This window comes from Salvelinus alpinus, chromosome 11 (assembly GCF_045679555.1).
Source record: "Salvelinus alpinus chromosome 11, SLU_Salpinus.1, whole genome shotgun sequence".
In the NCBI taxonomy this organism is placed as follows: domain Eukaryota; kingdom Metazoa; phylum Chordata; class Actinopteri; order Salmoniformes; family Salmonidae; genus Salvelinus; species Salvelinus alpinus.
In genome coordinates this window covers 72,512,505-72,534,529 of record NC_092096.1, presented here as the reverse complement: position 1 = coordinate 72,534,529, position 22,025 = coordinate 72,512,505, and the positions used below count along the sequence as shown (strand labels likewise).

At 46.9% G+C, this 22,025-nt stretch overlaps 1 protein-coding gene across 5 annotated transcripts in view; it reads left to right on the top strand.

The window, feature by feature from the left end:
• The window catches only part of LOC139534760 (tyrosine-protein kinase Tec-like), a 114,720-nt gene extending 94,874 nt beyond the window's left edge, over positions 1-19,846 (top strand). For 2 of the 5 annotated variants that reach the window (XM_071334186.1, XM_071334184.1), the window contains 8 exons: positions 376-450; positions 3,918-4,089; positions 5,016-5,126; positions 7,846-7,951; positions 12,892-12,956; positions 14,755-14,873; positions 14,948-15,105; positions 16,652-19,846. In XM_071334186.1, the coding sequence (XP_071190287.1) occupies positions 376-450; positions 3,918-4,089; positions 5,016-5,126; positions 7,846-7,951; positions 12,892-12,956; positions 14,755-14,873; positions 14,948-15,105; positions 16,652-16,735 (890 nt within the window). In that variant the 3' untranslated portion in view covers positions 16,736-19,846. The remainder of the gene's footprint in view (positions 1-375; positions 451-3,917; positions 4,090-5,015; positions 5,127-7,845; positions 7,952-12,891; positions 12,957-14,754; positions 14,874-14,947; positions 15,106-16,651) is intronic. The other 3 variants (XR_011667006.1, XR_011667007.1, XR_011667008.1) reach the window with 3 other exon arrangements.
• Positions 19,847-22,025: the final 2,179 nt, after the last annotated feature.

The following is a 22,025-nucleotide window of genomic DNA, read 5'->3' as shown; positions in this document are numbered from 1 at the left end:
AAGTGAAGTAGATAATATACAAAAGTGAAATTAACAATAAAAATGAACAGTAACCATTACCTCTCTCCCTTTTTCTCTCTCTGCCCCCTCCTCTCTCTTTCTCTCTCTCTGTCCCTATTCTCTTCTCTCTCTGTCCCTCTTCTCTCCTCTCCTCTCTCTCTCTCGCTCTGTCCCTCTTCTCTCCTCTCTCTCTCTCTCTGTCCCTCTTCTCTTCTCTCCTCTCTCTCTCTCTCTCTCTCGCTCTCTCTCTCTCTGTCCCTCTTCTCTCCCTCTCTCCTCTCTCCTCTCTCCCTCCCTCTCTGTCTCTCTCTGTCCCTCTTCTCTCCTCTCTCTCTCGCTCCTCTCTCTCTCTCTCTCTCTCTCTCTCTCTCTCAGGTCTAGTAGCCAGGTTGAGATATCCAGTAGGACAGAAGGATGGATTGGCCCCCTCCACAGCAGGCTTTAGCTACGGTGAGATTCTACTGTGCTCTGCTCTATTCTACTGTACTCTACACCAGTACTCTACTCTACTCCATTACTCTACTCTACTCCAGTACTCTACACCAGTACTCTACACCAGTACTCTACTCTACACCAGTACTCTACTCTACTCCAGTACTCTACTCTACTCCAGTACTCTACTCTACACCAGTACTCTATACCAGTACTCTACTCTATACTCTACTCTACACCAGTACTCTACACTAGTACTCTACACTACACCAGTACTCTACTCTACACCAGTACTCTACTCTACACCAGTACTCTACTCTACACCAGTACTCTACTCTACACCAGTACTCTACTCTATACCAGTACTCTACACTAGTACTCTACACTACACCAGTACTCTACTCTACACCAGTACTCTACACCAGTACTCTACACCAGTACTCTACACCAGTACTCTACCCTACACCAGTACTCTACTCTACACCAGTACTCTACTCTACTCCAGTACTCTACACTAGTACTCTACTCTACACCAGTACTCTACTCTACACCAGTACTCTACACCAGTACTCTACACCAGTACTCTACACTAGTACTCTACACCAGTACTCTACTCTACACCAGTACTCTACTCTACACCAGTACTCTACACCAGTACTCTACTCTACACCAGTACTCTACACTAGTACTCTACACCAGTACTCTACTCTACACCAGTACTCTACACTAGTACTCTACTCTACACCAGTACTCTACTCTACACCAGTACTCTACTCTACTCCAGTACTCTACTCTACACCAGTACTCTACTCTACACCAGTACTCTATACCAGTACTCTACTCTACACCAGTACTCTACTCTACACCAGTACTCTACACCAGTACTCTACACCAGTACTCTACTCTACACCAGTACTCTACTCTACTCCAGTACTCTACACCAGTACTCTACTCTACACCAGTACTCTACTCTACTCCAGTACTCTACTCTACACCAGTACTCTACTCTACTCCAGTACTCTACACCAGTACTCTACTCTACTCCAGTACTCTACACCAGTACTCTACTCTACACCAGTACTCTACTCCAGTACTCTACTCCACACCAGTACTCTACACCAGTACTCTACTCTAGTACTTTACTCTACACCAGTACTCTACTCTAGTACTCTACACCAGTACTCTACTCTAGTACTCTACTCTACACCAGTACTCTACTCTACACCAGTACTCTACTCTACACCAGTACTCTACACCAGTACTCTACTCTACACCAGTACTCTACTCTACACCAGTACTCTACTCTACACCAGTACTCTACACTAGTACTCTACACCAGTACTCTACTCTACACCAGTACTCTACTCCAGTACTCTACTCCAGTACTCTACTCTACTCCAGTACTCTACTCTACACCAGTACTCTACTCCAGTACTCTACTCTACTCCAGTACTCTACTCCAGTACTCTACTCCAGTACTCTACTCTACTCCAGTACTCTACACCAGTACTCTACTCTACACCAGTACTCTACACCAGTACTCTACTCCAGTACTCTACTCTACACCAGTACTCTACTTTACTCCAGTACTCTACTCTACTCCAGTACTCTACTCCAGTACTCTACACCAGTCAGTACTCTACTCTACACCAGTACTCTACTTTACTCCAGTACTCTACTCTACTCCAGTACTCTACACCAGGACTCTACTCTACTCCAGTACTCTACACCAGTACTCTGCTCTACACCAGTACTCTACTTTACTCCAGTACTCTGCTCTACACCAGTACTCTACACCAGTACTCTACTCCAGTACTCTACACCAGTACTCTACTCTACACCAGTACTCTACTCCAGTACTCTACTCCAGTACTCTACTCTACTCCAGTACTCTACTCCAGTACTCTACTCTACTCCAGTACTCTACACCAGTACTCTACTCTACTCCAGTACTCTACACCAGTACTCTACTCTACACTAGTACTCTACTCTACTCCAGTACTCTACTCTACACCAGTACTCTACTCCAGTACTCTACTCTACACTAGTACTCTACTCTACTCTACTCCAGTACTCTACACCAGTACTCTACTCTACTCCAGTACTCTACACCAGTACTCTACTCTACTCCAGTACTCTACACCAGTACTCTACTCTACTCCAGTACTCTACACCAGTACTCTACTCTACTCCAGTACTCTACACCAGTACTCTACTCTACTCCAGTACTCTACACCAGTACTCTACTCTACACCAGTACTCTACTTTACTCCAGTACTCTACTCTACTCCAGTACTCTACACCAGTACTCTGCTCTACACCAGTACTCTACTTTACTCCAGTACTCTGCTCTACACCAGTACTCTACACCAGTACTCTACTCCAGTACTCTACACCAGTACTCTACTCTACACCAGTACTCTACTCCAGTACTCTACTCCAGTACTCTACTCTACTCCAGTACTCTACTCCAGTACTCTACTCTACTCCAGTACTCTACACCAGTACTCTACTCTACTCCAGTACTCTACACCAGTACTCTACTCTACACTAGTACTCTACTCTACTCCAGTACTCTACTCTACACCAGTACTCTACTCCAGTACTCTACTCTACACTAGTACTCTACTCTACTCCAGTACTCTACTCTACTCCAGTACTCTACACCAGTACTCTACTCTACTCCAGTACTCTACACCAGTACTCTACTCTACTCCAGTACTCTACACCAGTACTCTACTCTACTCCAGTACTCTACACCAGTACTCTACTCTACTCCAGTACTCTACACCAGTACTCTACTCTACTCCAGTACTCTACACCAGTACTCTACTCTACTCCAGTACTCTACACCAGTACTCTACTCTACTCCAGTACTCTACACCAGTACTCTACTCTACTCCAGTACTCTACACCAGTACTCTGCTCTACACCAGTACTCTACTTTACTCCAGTACTCTGCTCTACACCAGTACTCTACACCAGTACTCTACTCCAGTACTCTACACCAGTACTCTACTCTACACCAGTACTCTACTCCAGTACTCTACTCCAGTACTCTACTCTACTCCAGTACTCTACTCCAGTACTCTACTCTACTCCAGTACTCTACACCAGTACTCTACTCTACTCCAGTACTCTACACCAGTACTCTACTCTACACTAGTACTCTACTCTACTCCAGTACTCTACTCTACTCCAGTACTCTACACCAGTACTCTACTCTACTCCAGTACTCTACACCAGTACTCTACTCTACTCCAGTACTCTACACCAGTACTCTACTCTACTCCAGTACTCTACACCAGTACTCTACTCTACTCCAGTACTCTACACCAGTACTCTACTCTACTCCAGTACTCTACACCAGTACTCTACTCTACTCCAGTACTCTACACCAGTACTCTACTCTACTCCAGTACTATACACCAGTACTCTACTCTACACCAGTACTCTACTCCAGTACTCTACTCTACTCCATACAGAGAAGTGGGAGATCAACCCTGTTGAGCTGACCTTCATGAAGGAGCTGGGCAGCGGTCAGTTTGGGGTGGTGCGGCTGGGGAAATGGAGAGCTCAACACAAGGTAGCCATCAAGGCTATCAGAGAGGGAGCCATGTACGAAGAGGACTTTCTAGAGGAAGCCAGGGTTATGATGTGAGTAGAATACATCACACACGGGACTTCCTAGAGGAAGCCAGGGTTATGATGTGAGTAGAATACATCACACACAGGACTTCCTAGAGGAAGCCAAGGTTATGATGTGAGTAGAATACATTACAGGACTTCCTAGAGGAAGCCAAGGTTATGATGTGAGTAGAATAAATCACAGGACTTCCTAGAGGAAGCCAGGGTTATGATGTGAGTAGAATAAATCACAGGACTTCCTAGAGGAAGCCAGGGTTATGATGTGAGTAGAATACATCACACACAGGACTTCCTAGAGGAAGCCAAGGTTATGATGTGACTAGAATATATCACAGGACTTCCTAGAGGAAGCCAAGGTTATGATGTGACTAGAATACATCACAGGACTTCCTAGAGGAAGCCAAGGTTATGATGTGAGTAGAATACATCACAGGACTTCCTAGAGGAAGCCAAGGTTATGATGTGAGTAGAATAAATCACAGGACTTCCTAGAGGAAGCCAGGGTTATGATGTGAGTAGAATACATCACACACAGGACTTCCTAAAGGAAGCCAAGGTTATGATGTGCGTAGAATACATCACACACAGGACTTCCTAGAGGAAGCCAAGGTTATGATGTACGTAGAATACATCACACACAGGACTTCCTAGAGGAAGCCAAGGTTATGATGTGCGTAGAATACATCCCACACAGGACTTCCTAGAGGAAGCCAAGGTTATGATGTGCGTAGAATACATCCCACACAGGACTTCCTAGAGGAAGCCAAGGTTATGATGTGACTAGAATACATCACACACAGGACTTCACAGAGGAATCCTGCACACATTGATAGACGGATTGGATGTACAGATGACCCACAATGTTACCGTGTGTGCGTGTGTGTGTGTGTGTGTGTGTGTGTGTGTGTGTGTGTGTGTGTGTGTGTGTGTGGCAGGCGTCTCTCCCATCCTAAACTGGTGCAGCTATATGGAGTGTGTACCCATCAGAAACCCATCTACATTGTGTCAGAGTTCATGGAACTGGGATGTCTGCTCAATTACATCAGGTAAGAAAAGGCCAAAAACGTAGATAGGTCAAAAATACGTTGCATGAAGCTTACTTCATTTTTCAATATTTCACGATAGCATCAGAGTATGTTATGTGAGTGGAGCGAGGAGGGGGAGCGAGGAGGGGGAGCGAGGTTAGGGGGGCGAGGTTAGGGGGGCGAGGTTAGGGGGGCGAGGTTAGGGAGCGAGGAGGGGGGCGAGGTTAGGGAGCGAGGAGGGGGGCGAGGTTAGGGAGCGAGGAGGGGGGCGAGGTTGGGGAGCGAGATTAGGGAGCGAGGAGGGGGGCGAGGTTAGGGAGCGAGGAGGGGGAGCGAGGAGAGGGAGCGAGGAGGGGAGCGAGGTTAGGGAGCGAGGTTAGGGAGCGAGGAGGGGGGGCGAGGAGGGGGAGCGAGGTTAGGGAGCGAGGAGGGGGAGCGAGGAGGGGGAGCGAGGTTAGGGAGCGAGGAGGGGGGCGAGGAGGGGGGCGAGGAGGGGGAGCGAGGTTAGGGAGCAAGGAGGGGGAGCGAGGAGGGGGAGCGAGGAGGGGGAGCGAGGAGGGGGGCGAGGAGGGGGAGCGAGGTTAGGGAGCGAGGAGGGGGGCGAGGAGGGGGAGCGAGGTTAGGGAGCGAGGAGGGGGAGCGAGGAGGGGGAGCGAGGAGGGGGAGCGAGGTTAGGGAGCGAGGAGGGGGGCGAGGAGGGGGAGCGAGGTTAGGGAGCGAGGTTAGGGAGCGAGGTTAGGGAGCGAGGAGGGAAGCGAGGTTGGGAGCGAGGTTGGGGGAGCGAGGTTGGGTAGCGAGGAGGGGAGCGAGGTTAGGGAGCGAGGTTGGGGGAGCGAGGTTAGGGAGCGAGGTTAGGGAGCGAAGTTGGGGGAGCGAGGAGAGGAGGGAGGTTGGGGGAGTGAGGAGGGGAGGGAGGTTGGGGGAGTGAGGAGGGGAGGGAGGTTGGGGGAGTGAGGAGGGGAGGGAGGTTGGGGGAGTGAGGTTGGGAGAGGGGAGGGAGGAGGGAGGAGGGGAGCGAGGTGGGGAGCGAGGTGGGGAGCGAGGTTGGGGGAGCGAGGAGGGGAGCGAGGAGGGGAGGGAGGAGGGGAGGGAGGTTGGGGGAGTGAGGAGGGGAGGGAGGTTGGGGAGCGAGGTTAGGGAGGGGAGCGAGGTTAGGGAGGGGAGCGAGGTTAGGGAGGGGAGCGAGGTGGAGAGCGAGGTTGGGAGAGCGAGGTTGGGGGAGCGAGGTTGGGGGAGCGAGGTGAGGGGAGCGAGGTTGGGGAGCGAGGAGGGGAGCGAGATTAGGGAGCGAGGATGGGGAGCGAGGAAGGGGGGAGGTTGGGAAGCGAGGTTGGGGGAGCGAGGTTGGGGAGCGAGGTTAGGGGAGCGAGGTTGGGGAGCGAGTAGGGGAGCGAGGTTGGGGAGCGAGGAGGGGGAGCGAGGTTAGGGGAGCGAGGTTGGGGGAGCGAGGTTGGGGGAGCGAAGTTGGGGGAGCGAGATTGGGGGAGCGAGGAGGGGAGCGAGGTTAGGGGAGCGAGATTGGGGGAGCGAGATTGGGGGAGCGAGGTTAGGGGAGCGAGATTGGGGGAGCGAGGTTGGGGGAGCGAGGTTAGGGGAGCGAGATTGGGGGAGCGAGGAGGGGAGCGAGGTTGGGGGAGCGAGGTTGGGGGAGCGAGGAGGGGAGCGAGGTTGGGGGAGCGAGGTTAGGGGAGCGAGGTTAGGGGAGCGAGGTTAGGGGAGCGAGGAGGGGAGCGAGGTTGGGGGAGCGAGGAGGGGAGCGAGGTTGGGGAGCGAGGTTGGGGGAGCGAGGTTGGGGGAGCGAGGTGAGGGGAGCGAGGTGAGGGGAGCGAGGTTGGGGAGCGAGGTGAGGGGAGCGAGGTTGAGGAGCGAGGTGAGGGGAGCGAGATTGGGGGAGCGAGGAGGGGAGCGAGGTTGGGGAGCGAGGTTAGGGGAGCGAGGTTGGGGGAGCGAGGAGGGGAGCGAGGTTGGGGGAGCGAGGAGGGGAGCGAGGTTGGGGAGCGAGATTGGGGGAGCGAGGTTAGGGGAGCGAGGAGGGGAGCGAGGTTGGGGGAGCGAGGAGGGGAGCGAGGTTGGGGAGCGAGGTTGGGGGAGCGAGGTGAGGGGAGCGAGGAGGGGAGCGAGGTGAGGGGAGCGAGGTGAGGGGAGCGAGGTGAGGGGAGCGAGGAGGGGAGCGAGGTTGGGGAGCGAGGTTAGGGGAGCGAGGTTGGGGGAGCGAGGAGGGGAGCGAGGTTGGGGGAGCGAGGAGGGGAGCGAGGTTGGGGAGCGAGATTGGGGGAGCGAGGTTGGGGGAGCGAGGAGGGGAGCGAGGAGGGGAGCGAGGTTGGGGAGCGAGATTGGGGGAGCGAGGTGAGGGGAGCGAGGAGGGGAGCGAGGTGAGGGGAGCGAGGTGAGGGGAGCGAGGTGAGGGGAGCGAGGAGGGGAGCGAGGTTAGGGGAGCGAGGTTAGGGGAGCGAGGTTGGGGGAGCGAGGTGAGGGGAGCGAGGTTGGGGGAGCGAGGTTGGGGGAGCGAGGAGGGGAGCGAGGTTGGGGGAGCGAGGTTGGGGGAGCGAGGTTGGGGAGCGAGGTTGGGGAGCGAGGTTAGGGGACCCTCTTCCTGGAGATCTACCGTCCTGTAGGTTTTCAGTCCAACCTTAACCTAACATCCCTCCAAGTTGAGGGTTGGGCATACATACATATGTTTCGGCTTAACAGCCTCCTTCAGGTCATAGGTTCTAATATTTTTGGGGTTAATTTACTTCAGGCAGCGTCGAGACACCTTCAGCCCGGGGTCCTTACTGAGTATCTGTCAGGACGTCTCAGAGGGGATGGAACACCTGGAGGCAAACGGCTTCATACATAGAGACCTGGTGAGTCTGTCAACCAGTAGGGAGAGACCTGGTGAGTATGTCATCCAATAGGGAGAGACCTGGTGCGTATCAGCCAATAGGAGAAACCTGGTGAGTCTGTCATCCAATAGGGAGAGACCTGGTGCATTTCAGCCAATAGGAGAAACCTGGTGAGTCTGTCAACCAATATGGTTACAGATTACGGACACCTAGCCAATGCGCAGAGACTGGGGGAGTATATCAACCAATAGGGAGAGTCTTTACTGAGACCTGGTGAGTCTATCAACCAATAAGATCATATAATACAGACACCTAGCAAATAGGGAGAGACTTTTGTGGGTCAACCAGCTAATAGGGGCAGACTTAGTGGATCAACAAGCCAATAGGGAGTGTCATGACTCTCCTGTGAGGATCCAAAAGATCAGGTTAGAGTGGATCAGCTCTACAGAGCTCTCTCTCTCCCGCAGCGGGGGACAGGGTTAGAGTGGATCAGCTCTACAGAGCTCTCTCTCTCTCCCGCAGCGGGGGACAGGGATGGAGTGGATCAGCTCTACAGAGCTCTCTCTCTCCTGCAGCGGGGGACAGGGATGGAGTGGATCAGCTCTACAGAGCTCTCTCTCTCCTGCAGCGGGGGACAGGGATGGAGTGGATCAGCTCTACAGAGCTCTCTCTCTCCCGCAGCGGGGGACAGGGTTAGAGTGGATCAGCTCTACAGAGCTCTCTCTCGCAGAGGGGGACAGGGTTAGAGTGGATCAGCTCTACAGAGCTCTCTCTCTCCCGCAGCGGGGGACAGGGATGGACGTGGGGGTTTTATGACACCTCACGTCGATCGTAAACCCTAGGCAGCAGACGATTCCTTTTGGGTGATCGGAGTGTCTTTGTGTCTTAGGAAGAGTTTACGGCCCAAAACTACAACATCAAACCACTGACACTGGGACAATATATTTCAACATCTGAATATCGGGACTGATGAGAGATGGAATATGAAAAGTCGAATGTCTATTTTGTGATGTCATTAAAAGTTGCATGAAGATGTTATAAGGAAAACATTGTAGAGTTTCCATACGGTGTATATAATGTTTACACACTTTTACGTGTGGAAAATATCCAGGATAAAGAGAATGTTTTTGTGACGACAAGATTGTGATTTTAGTTCTCTTAACGAGATCATAGTAAATTGTGATACCTTGCCTCGTAACTATCCACGCCCCCCCAGGGAACCCAGAGAGCGTGTCAGCCTGACGTTAACACCGCCTTTTTTACCCTGGGCTAAGATAGTCGCGACCCCGAAAACGCAACACGAGGTTGAAGAAGACAAAATAACCTCTTAACAATGCTACGGTTGCTACGGCTATATATTTTCATAAAGAAACTGCTAAACAGCAATCACTAACTCAGAGAGGCTGCTGCCTACATAGACTCACTAGTCACTTTAAACAATGCCACATTAATAAGGTTTACATATCTTACATTACTCATCTCATATGTATATACTGTATCTTATACCATCTATTGCATCTTGCCTATGCCGCTCGGTCATCGCTCATCCATGTATGTAAACTCAGCAAAAAAAGAAATGTCCCTTTTTCAGGACCCTGTTTTTCAAAGATAATTTGTAAAAATCCAAATAACTTCACAGATCTTCATTGTAAAGGGTTTAAACACGGTTTCCCATGCTTGTTCAATGAACCATAAACAATTAATGAACATGCACCTGTGGAACGGTCGTTAAGACACTAACAGCTTACAGACGGTAGGCAATTAAGGTCACAGTTATGAAAACTTAGGACACTAAAGAGGCCTTTCTACTGACTCTGAAAAACACCAAAAGAAAGATGCCCAGGGTCCTTGATCATATGTGTGAACGTGCCTTAGGCATGTTGCAAGGAGGCATGAGGACTGCAGATGTGGCCAATAAATTGCAATGTCCGTACTGTGAGACGCCTAAGACAGCGCTACAGGGAGACAGGACGGACAGCTAATCGTCCTCACAGTGGCAGACCACGTGTAACAACACCTGCACAGGATCGGTACATCCAAACATCACACCTGCGGGACAGGTACAGGATGGCATCAACAACTGCCCGAGTTACACCAGGAACGCACAATCCCTCCATCAGTGCTCAGACTGTCCACAACAGGCTGAGAGAGGCAGGACTGAGGGCTTGTAGGCCTGTTGTAAGGCAGGTCCTCACCAGACATCACCGGCAACAACGTCGCCTATGGGCACAAACCCACCGTCGCTGGACCAGACAGGACCGGCAAAAAGTGCTCTCCACTGACGAGTTGCGGTTTTGTCTCACCAGGGGTGATGGTCGGATTCACGTTTATCGTCAAAGTAATGAGCGTTACACCGAGGCCTGTACTCTGGAGCGGGAGGGTCCGTCATGGTCTGGGGCGGTGTGTCACAGCATCATCGGACTGAGCTTGTTGTCATTGCAGGCAATCTCAACGCTGTGCGTTACAGGGAAGACATCCTCCTCCCTCATGTGGTACCCTTCCTGCAGTCTCATCCGGACATGACCCTCCAGCATGACAATGCCACCATCCATACTGCTCGTTCTGTGCGTGATTTCCTGCAAGACAGGAACGTCAGTGTTCTGCCAAGGCCAGCGAAGAGCCCGGATCTCAATCCCATTGAGCAAGTCTGGGACCTGTTGGATCGGAGGGTGAGGGCTAGGGCCATTCCCCCCAGAAATGTCCTGGAACTTGCAGGTGCCTTGGTGGAAGAGTGGGGTAACATCTCACAGCAAGAACTGGCAAATCTGGTGCAGTCCATGAGGAGGAGATGCACTGCAGTACTTAAAACCTGTTAGGGCTGCAAGCCCGATATCGGTACACCTCTGACAACATCCAGCTCAAGTGCAGGGCGCGAAATTCAAAATCTATTTTTTTTTTATATTTAACTTTCACACATTAACAAGTCCAATACAGCATTTGAAAGATAAACATCTTGTCAATCCAGCCAACATGTCCGATTTTTTTAATGTTTTACAGAGAAAACACCACATATATTTATGTTAGCTCACCACCAAATAAAAAAGAGGACAGACATTTTTCACAGGACAAGTAGGATCCAAGTAGCATGCACAAGCCAACCTAACTAACCTAGAACCAACCTAAATAACCTAGAAAAAACTACCTCAGATGACAGTCCTATAACATGTTACACAATAAATCTATGTTTTGTTCAAACAATTTGCATATTTTAGCTATAAATCAGTTTTACATTACTGCTACCATCATAGCTACAGTCAGAAATCGCACGGGAGTAGCCAGAGAAAATACAGACACCAACATCAACCACTAATTACACATCATAAAACATTTCAGAAAAATATATGGTGGATAGCTAATGAAAGACAAATATCTTGTGAATAGAGCCAATATTTCCGATTTTTGAAGTGTTTTACAGCGCAAACACAATATATCGTTATATTAGCTTACTACAATAGCTAGCACACAGCAGCATTGATTCTAGTCAAACGGTAGCGATAGCACAGTTCGACAGATATATGAAAAAGCATCCCAAATTGGGTCCTTATCTTTGTTGATCATCCATCAGAATGTTCTCCAAGGGGTCCTTTGTTCAGAACTTTCTTTCTTTTGATCCAGAACGAACTATTTCCCTCTTGAATTAGCAAGCACAATGGCGGTGCGGCGCTAACCTCTCCTTCTTGAACAAATTCCTCCAACGCATCACGTCTAAAGTCCCGAATAAATTTCAATAATATAATTAAACTATATTGAAAAAACATGCTTTAGGATGATATTGTGACATGTATCAAATAAAATCGAAGCCGGAGGTCATATTCACCTATTACGACGATTTTCCAGGAGGCTAGTCCAGGACCAAATTCGCGCCTTCGACCCAAAGAATTACGTCGGTCCTTTCAGTCCAAGAGGTTGTATTCGATCCCTGATCGAGATATTCAAGTCATTTCTGCTCTCACTTCCGCATGACAACCAGGGGAAGGCGTATGACGTGTTTCTACAGTCCTAAGTGCCATGTCCTTTTATAGAGAGTCTCTTGAAGAGAGACATAGCTTCTTGGAAATCTCACTTCCGGATAGAAAATGGGCTGTAAAAAGAGTTCTGTTTCACTTAGAGAAATAATTAAACCTGTTTTAGAAACTAGACAGTGTTTTCTATCCAATAGTAATAATAATATGCATATTGTACGAGCAAGAATTGAGTACGAGGCCGTTTGAAATGGCCACCTCTTTCCAGGTTACTCACTGCTGATACTTAAGCCATAACAGGTTAATGCAGCTGGTGTCCACACCAGATACTGACTGTTACTTTTGATTTTAACCCCACCTTTGTTCAGGGACACATTATTCCATTTCTGTTAGTCACATGTCTGCGGAACTTGTTCAGTTTATGTCTCAGTTGTTGTAACTTGTAATGTTCATACAAATATTTACACATGTTAAGTTTGCAGAAAATAAACGCAGTTGACAGTGAGAGGATGTTTCTTTTTTTGCTGAGTTTATATGTACATATTCTTATTCCATCCCTTTATTAGGTAGTTGTTGAGGAATTGTTAGATATTACTGCATTGTCGGAACTAGAAGAACAAGCATTTCGCTACACTCGCATTAACATCTGCTAACCACGTGTATGTGATCAATAAAATTTGATTTGATTTGAACGACGCTCAGAATGAGACTGATATGAGGAAATTATTAATTGGTGACTGGTATGATGTCTATATATTCTTGAGTTAATTCAGGAGATGGTAACTCATTAAATAAACTTTTCCCGTGGTGCCCCAAATTCCTAATGAGTTAATTGTTAATTAAACGTAGTAGGTAATTATTCGATAAATAGCAGTCATCACATTAATGATCGTCACGTCACGACAGGAGAGAGCTGGGGAATCGTTCAGCCAGTAGGCACATACCTGGTTAGAGTAACAGCCAATCACTGTCTCTCTCTCTCTGTCTCTCTCTCTCTAGGCAGCGAGGAACTGTCTGGTGAACGATGCTCTGGTGGTGAAGGTATCAGACTTTGGAATGGCCAGGTACGTAACGGAATAACACACTCAACTCTCAAACCATTCTCTCAATTTCAACTTCAAATTAAGGGGCTTTATTGGCAAATTGGGAAATATATGTTTACATTACCAAAGGAAGTGAAATAGAGCAGGTATTCCCAAACTGGGGAATGCGCCGTCGGGGGTACACCAAATAAAACTGTGATTCACATTTAACAAACAAAAAATAAATAAAATGGTTAAAAAAAAAAATCTCCACATTTTCAAACAGTCCATTTATATTTTCCAACGGGGCTATACATTTGGGTGAGTTTTTTAAATCTCGCCTCGTTTCAGTGCAAAAAATAAAATCAAACCATCTAGTGTTCAGCGAAATAACAACACAATGTCAAATACAGGAAGCCTAGTCAAATAATTAACATCCAATCACATTCACCATTACTCTCTCGCGGGAAATCCACTAACGGTCCGTATGTAGCCAAACGTAGCTGCTGCTCATGTTGGTATCTGTACTGATGGAGCAAAAGCCATGACAGGGAGACATAGTGGAGTGGTAACGCGCGGGCAAGCAGTTGCTCCCGACGCCACTTGGGTGCACTGCAGCATCCACCGAGAGGCTCTTGCTGCCAAGGGAATGCCTGACAGCTTGAAAGATGTTTTGGACACCACAGTGAAAATGGTTAACTTTGTTAAACTCTTGTGTATTTTCTGCAATATGCAATGATATGGGCAGCGACCATGTAACGCTTTTACAACATACAGAAGTGTGCTGGGTGTCAATTGAGAGACGAGCTTAAAGTTTTCTTTACTGACCATCATTTTCACTTGTCTGACCTCTTGCATGATGACGAGTTTCCCACACGACTGGCCTATCTGGGTGATGGTTTTTCTCTCCTGAATGATCTGAATCTAGGATTACAGAGACTCTCCGCAACTATATTCAATGTGCGGGACAAAATTGAGGCTATGATTAAGAAGTTGGAGCTCTTCTCTGTCTGCATTAACAAGGACAACACACAGGTCTTTCCATCATTGTATGATTTTTTTTGTGTGCAAATTAACTCAAGCTTACGGACAATGTAGGGGCGGCAGGTAGCCTAGTGGTTAGATCGTTGGGCCAGTAACCGAAAGGTTGCACACACAAACGCTCCAAAAGAATAAAGACATTTCAAATGTCATATTATGTCTATATACAGTGTTGTAACGATGTACAAATAGTTAAAGTACAAAAGGGAAAATAAATAAACATAAATATGGGTTGTATTTACAATGGTGTTTGTTCTTCACTCGTTGACCTTTTCTTGTGGCAACAGGTCACAAATCTTGCTGCTGTGATGCACACTGTGGTATTTCACCCAGTAGATATGGGAGTTTATCAAAATTGGGTTTGTTTTCTAATTCCTTGTGAGTCTCTGTAATCTGAGGGAAATATGTGTCTCTAATATGGTCATACATTCGGCAGGATGTTAGGAAGTGCAGCTCAGTTTCCACCTCATTTTGTGGGCAGTGTGCACATAGCCTGTATTCTCTTGAGAGCCAGGTCTGCCTACGGCGGCCTTTCTCAATAGCAAGGCTATGCTCACTGAGTCTGTACATAGTCAAAGCTTTCCTTCAGTTTGTGTCAGTCACAGTGGTCAGGTATTCTGCCACTGTGTACTCTCTGTTTAGGGACAAATAGCATTCTAGTTTGCTCTATCCCTCTCTGTCTGTGTAAATCTCTTTGTGTTCTAACGTGTGTGTGTGTGTGTGTGTGTGTGTGTGTGTGTGTGTGTGTGTGTGTGTGTGTGTGTGTGTGTGTGTGTGTGTGTGTGTGTGTGTGTGTTAGGTACGTGCTAGATGACCAGTACACTAGTTCATCAGGCTCTAAGTTCCCAGTCAAGTGGTCTCCTCCTGAAGTCTTCAACTTCTGCAAGTACAGCAGCAAGTCTGACGTCTGGTCCTTCGGTAGGTGGTCACTGTGTGTGTATATTGATGAAGGCATATGTGTGTATATTGATACAGGTGTGTGTGTGTGTCAGGTGTGTTGATGTGGGAGGTGTTTACAGAGGGGAAGATGCCGTTTGAACACAACCCTAACCACGAGGTAGTGCTGAAGGTGTCACGAGGACACCGTCTCTACAGACCCAGGATGGCCACGCCCAACATCTATGACATCATGCAGCTCTGCTGGCACGAGGTACATCATACACTTCCTGCTTCCTACTTCCTGTGTTGCGAATTTGAGGTAGAAGGTAGATGACACTAGCCACAGGTCTAGGATCAGAACTACTCCAACTTCTAACCTGAACCATTAGAGGGAAATATCAGAATTCAATTCAATTCAATTCAATTGAAGGGGCTTTGTTGGCATGGGAAACATATGTTAACATTGCCAAAGCAAGTGAAATAGATAATATACAAAAGTGAAATAAACAATAAAAATGAACAGTAAACATTACACTCACAAAAGTTCCAAAAGTAATTATCTTTTTGTTTTCTCATGATTTGGTTGGGTCTAATTGTGCTGTTGTCCTGGGGCTCTGTGGGGTGTGTTTGTGTTTGTGAACAGAGCCTCAGGACCAGCTTGCTTAGAGGACTCTTCTCCAGGTTCGTCTCTCTGTAGGTGATGGCTTTGTTATGGAAGGTTTGGGAATCGCTTCCTTTAATGTGGTTGTAGAATTTAACAGCTCTTTTCTGGATTTTGATAATTAGTGGGTATCGGCCTAATTCTGCTCTGCATGCATTATTTGGTGTTCTACGTTGTACACGGAGGATATTTTTGTAGAAATCTGCATACAGTCTCAATTTGGTGTTTGTCCCATTTTGTGAATTCTTGGTTGGTGAGCATACCCCAGACCTCACAACCATAAAGGACAATGGATTCCATAACTAATTCAAGTATTTTTAGCCAGATCCTAAATTTTATGTCAAATTTTATGTTCCTTTTGATGGCATAGAAGGCCCTTCTTGCCTTGTCTCTCAGATCGTTCACAGCTTTGTGGAAGTTACCTGTGGTGCTGGTGTTTAGGCCGAGGTATGTATAGTTTTTTGTGTGCTCTAGGGCAACGGTGTCTAGATGGAATTTGTGGTCCTGGTGACTGGACCTTTTTTGGAACACCATTATTTTGGTCTTACAGAGATTTACTGTCAGGGCCCAGGTCTGACAGAATCTGTGCAGAAGATCTAGGTGCTGCTGTAGGCCCTCCTTGGTTGGGGACAGAAGCACCAGATCATCAGCAAACAGGAGACATTTGACTTCAGATTCTAGTAGGGTGAGGCCAGGTGCTGCAGACTGTTCTAGTGCCCGCGCCAATTCATTGATATATATGTTGAAGAGGGTGGGGCTTAAGCTGCATCCCTGTCTCATCCCCTGACCCTGTGGAAAGAAATGTGTTTTTTGCCATTTTTAACCACACACTTGTTGTTTGTGTACATGGATTTTATAATGCCATTTGTTTTTCCACAACACCACTTTCCATCAATTTATATAGCAGACCCTCATGCCAAATTGAGACAAAAGCTTTTTTGAAATCAACAAGTCATGAGAAGAATTTGCCTTTGTTTTGGTTTGTTTGTTAGTCAATTAGGGTGTGCAGGGTGAATACGTGGTCTGTCGTACGGTAATATTTGACATTTGCTCAGTACATTGATTTCACTGAGGACATGTACTCAAAATCTCTCTCCCCTCCCTCTCTCCCCTCCCTCTCTCCCCTCCCTCTCTCTCTCCCTCCCTCCCTCTCTAGAAAGCGGAGGAAAGACCATCGTTCTCTCAGATCTCCATCTTGATCTCTGACGCTCTGGAAGAGGACGGCTTCTCCTCAGCCTGAACCGACCAATCAAATCCTCTCCTCTGCCTGAACCGACCAATCAGATCGCAACCACCAATCGGATCTCCTCAGCTCTACTCGATGGAGGACTGCTTGAATAAGGATCCAAACATCCCACACCACTCTGTAGTGATGGATCACTCAAGATGGTTGATCACGACAGAAAGCTCACGTCCAGATACCATATACTGTTTTACCTCTTCTATCCTGTCCGACATGCTCACGTCCAGATACCATATACTGTTTTACCTCTTCTATCCTGTCTGACATGCTCACGTCCAGATACCATATACTGTTTTACCTCTTCTATCCTGTCTGACATGCTCACGTCCAGATACCATATATTGTTTTACCTCTTCTATCCTGTCTGACATGCTCACGTCCAGATACCATATACTGTTTTACCTCTTCTATCCTGTCCGACATGCTCACGTCCAGATACCATATACTGTTTTACCTCTTCTATCCTGTCCGACATGCTCACGTCCAGATACCATATACTGTTTTACCTCTTCTATCCTGTCTGACATGCTCACGTCCAGATACCATATACTGTTTTACCTCTTCTATCCTGTCTGACATGCTCACGTCCAGATACCATATATTGTTTTACCTCTTCTATCCTGTCTGACATGCTCACGTCCAGATACCATATATTGTTTTACCTCTTCTATCCTGTCTGACATGCTCACGTCCAGATACCATATATTGTTTTACCTCTTCTATCCTGTCTGACATGCTCACGTCCAGATACCATATATTGTTTTACCTCTTCTATCCTGTCTGACATGCTCACGTCCAGATACCATATACTGTTTTACCTCTTCTATCCTGTCCGACATGCTAACGTCCAGATACCATATACTGTTTTACCTCTTCTATCCTGTCCGACATGCTAACATCCAGATACCATATACTGTTTTACCTCTTCTATCCTGTCCGACATGCTAACATCCAGATACCATATATTGTTTTACCTCTTCTATCCTGTCCGACATGCTAACATCCAGATACCATATACTGTTTTACCTCTTCTATCCTGTCCGACATGCTAACATCCAGATACCATATATTGTTTTACCTCTTCTATCCTGTCCGACATGCTAACATCCAGATACCATATACTGTTTTACCTCTTCTATCCTGTCTGACATGCTCACGTCCAGATACCATATACTGTTTTACCTCTTCTATCCTGTCCGACATGCTAACGTCCAGATACCATATACTGTTTTACCTCTTCTATCCTGTCTGACATGCTCACGTCCAGATACCATATACTGTTTTACCTCTTCTATCCTGTCCGACATGCTAACGTCCAGATACCATATACTGTTTTACCTCTTCTATCCTGTCTGACATGCTCACGTCCAGATACCATATACTGTTTTACCTCTTCTATCCTGTCTGACATGCTCACGTCCAGATACCATATACTGTTTTACCTCTTCTATCCTGTCTGACATGCTCACGTCCAGATACCATATACTGTTTTACCTCTTCTATCCTGTCTGACATACTCACGTCCAGATACCATATACTGTTTTACCTCTTCTATCCTGTCTGACATGCTAACGTCCAGATACCATATACTGTTTTACCGCTTCTATCCTGTCTGACATGCTAACGTCCAGATACCATATACTGTTTTACCTCTTCTATCCTGTCTGACATGCTCACGTCCAGATACCATATACTGTTTCACCTCTTCTATCCTGTCTGACAGGAAACTGGACTGTCTTCATTCTCTCCAGTCGTTTTGTAATTTAACTGAACTAACTCAAGTCCTTTGCATTTCCCCCACACAGCTAGTCCTGTTAGTTTATAGTACAGTAGGTCCATTCATTCATCATGTCCTAACACAGCTAGTCCTGTTAGTTTATAGTACAGTAGGTCCATTCATTCATCATGTCCTAACACAGCTAGTCCTGTTAGTTTATAGTACAGTAGGTCCATTCATTCATCATGTCCTAACACAGCTAGTCCTGTTAGTTTATAGTACAGTAGGTCCATTCATTCATCATGTCCTAATACAGCTAGTCCTGTTAGTGTATAGTTCAGTAGGTCCATTCATTCATCGTGTCCTAACACAGCTAGTCCTGTTAGTTTATAGTACAGTAGGTCCATTCATTCATCGTGTCCTAACACAGCTAGTCCTGTTAGTTTATAGTACAGTAGGTCCATTCATTCATCATGTCCTAACACAGCTAGTCCTGTTAGTTTATAGTACAGTAGGTCCATTCATTCATCGTGTCCTAACACAGCTAGTCCTGTTAGTTTATAGTACAGTAGGTCCATTCATTCATCGTGTCCTAACACAGCTAGTCCTGTTAGTTTATAGTACAGTAGGTCCATTCATTCATCATGTCCTAACACAGCTAGTCCTGTTAGTTTATAGTACAGTAGGTCCATTCATTCATCGTGTCCTAACACAGCTAGTCCTGTTAGTTTATAGTACAGTAGGTCCATTCATTCATCGTGTCCTAACACAGCTAGTCCTGTTAGTTTATAGTACAGTAGGTCCATTCATTCATCGTGTCCTAACACAGCTAGTCCTGTTAGTTTATAGTACAGTAGGTCCATTCATTCATCATGTCCTAACACAGCTAGTCCTGTTAGTTTATAGTACAGTAGGTCCATTCATTCATCATGTCCTAACACAGCTAGTCCTGTTAGTGTATAGTTCAGTAGGTCCATTCATTCATCGTGTCCTAACACAGCTAGTCCTGTTAGTTTATAGTACAGTAGGTCCATTCATTCATCGTGTCCTAACACAGCTAGTCCTGTTAGTTTATAGTACAGTAGGTCCATTCATTCATCATGTCCTAACACAGCTAGTCCTGTTAGTTTATAGTACAGTAGGTCCATTCATTCATCGTGTCCTAACACAGCTAGTCCTGTTAGTTTATAGTACAGTAGGTCCATTCATTCATCATGTCCTAACACAGCTAGTCCTGTTAGTTTACAGTACAGTAAGTCCATTCATTCATCGTGTCCTGTTTCGATACTCAATCACATGTCCTCAATCCAGCTGCCTTGTATATTTATAAGGTAAATGTATGTTTTTAATGCAGCAGATTAAATGTAATTACAATAACATGAATGACAATACTATTTTCTTATATGATTGTGTTCTCTTACATGAAGTCAGACACTCTGTCCAACAGCTGAGATATAGGTGTTCCTGACTCCAGATTGATTTAAAAACAACAAAACTACATTTTAAGTGAGAAGTAGGCATTAGTCTGAAAATGAAAAATAAAGGAAATTCACATGAGCACCACAATGCCTACTCCACCCATGCTATACCAAGGTTTTACAGCACCACAATGCCTACTCCACCCATGCTATACCAAGGTTTTACAGCACCACAATGCCTACTCCACCCATGCTATACCAAGGTTTTACAGCACCACAATGCCTCCTCCACCCATGCTCTACCAAGGTTTTACAGCACCACAATGCCTACTCCACCCATGCTATACCAAGGTTTTACAGCACCACAATGCCTACTCCACCCATGCTATACCAAGGTTTTACAGCACCACAATGCCTACTCCACCCATGCTATACCAAGGTTTTACAGCACCACAATGCCTACTCCACCCATGCTATACCAAGGTTTTACAGCACCACAATGCCTCCTCCACCCATGCTCTACCAAGGTTTTACAGCACCACAATGCCTACTCCACCCATGCTATACCAAGGTTTTACAGCACCACAATGCCTCCTCCACCCATGCTCTACCAAGGTTTTACAGCACCACAATGCCTACTCCACCCATGCTCCACCAAGGTTTTACAGCACCACAATGCCTACTCCACCCATGCTATACCAAGGTTTTACAGCACCACAATGCCTACTCCACCCATGCTCTACCAAGGTTTTACAGCACCACAATGCCTACTCCACCCATGCTCCACCAAGGTTTTACAGCACCACAATGCCTCCTCCACCCAAGCTCTACCAAGGTTTTACAGCACCACAATGCCTCCTCCACCCAAGCTCTACCAAGGTTTTACAGCACCACAATGCCTCCTCCACCCAAGCTCTACCAAGGTTTTACAGCACCACAATGCCTACTCCACCCATGCTCCACCAAGGTTTTACAGCACCACAATGCCTCCTCCACCCAAGCTCTACCAAGGTTTTACAGCACCACAATGCCTACTCCACCCATGCTATACCAAGGTTTTACAGCACCACAATGCCTACTCCACCCATGCTCCACCAAGGTTTTACACCACCACAATGCCTACTCCACCCATGCTCTACCAAGGTTTTACACCACCACAATGCCTACTCCACCCATGCTCTACCAAGGTTTTACACCACCACAATGCCTACTCCACCCATGTTCCACCAAGATTTTACAGCACCACAATGCCTCCTCCACCCATGCTCTACCAAGGTTTTACAGCACCACAATGCCTACTCCACCCATGCTCCACCAAGGTTTTACAGCACCACAATGCCTACTCCACCCATGCTCCACCAAGGTTTTACAGCACCACAATGCCTACTCCACCCATGCTCTACCAAGGTTTTACACCACCACAATGCCTACTCCACCCATGCTATACCAAGGTTTTTTTTTCTTCCAGCACACAGCTTTGACCTGCTACAGTAGCTATGTTGGTCTGCTGTACTTCAATGTATAGGCAGGTTGCTTAGGATTCAGACCTACTCAAATCGTTGTATTATTAGTAGTAGTATTACTATATTGCAGTAATTACCAACAAAGGCTAGTGCCTACCGACCTATAACTAGTCTTAAACTAAATATGCAGCACTCTATTAAAATGTCTCAACGGCATTAAATGAAACAGGTTTTGGATATTTAAACAACTGCTTTTGATTAACAAATATTATTCGGGGTCATGGGGGTGTAGACTATGATAGACAGCCTCTACCAGGGGGTGTAGACTATGATAGACAGCCTCTACCAGGGGGTGTAGACTATGATAGACAACCTCTACCAGGGGGTGTAGACTATGATCGACAGCCTCTACCAGGGGGTGTAGACTATGATAGACAACCTCTCCTGGGGGTGTAGACTATGATAGACAGCCTCTACCAGGGGGTGTAGACTATGATAGACAGCCTCTCCTGGGGGTGTAGACTATGATAGACAGCCTCTACCAGGGGGTGTAGACTATGATAGACAACCTCTACCAGGGGGTGTAGACTATGATAGACAGCCTCTCCTGGGGGTGTAGACTATGATAGACAACCTCTACCAGGGGGTGTAGACTATGATAGACAACCTCTACCAGGGGGTGTAGACTA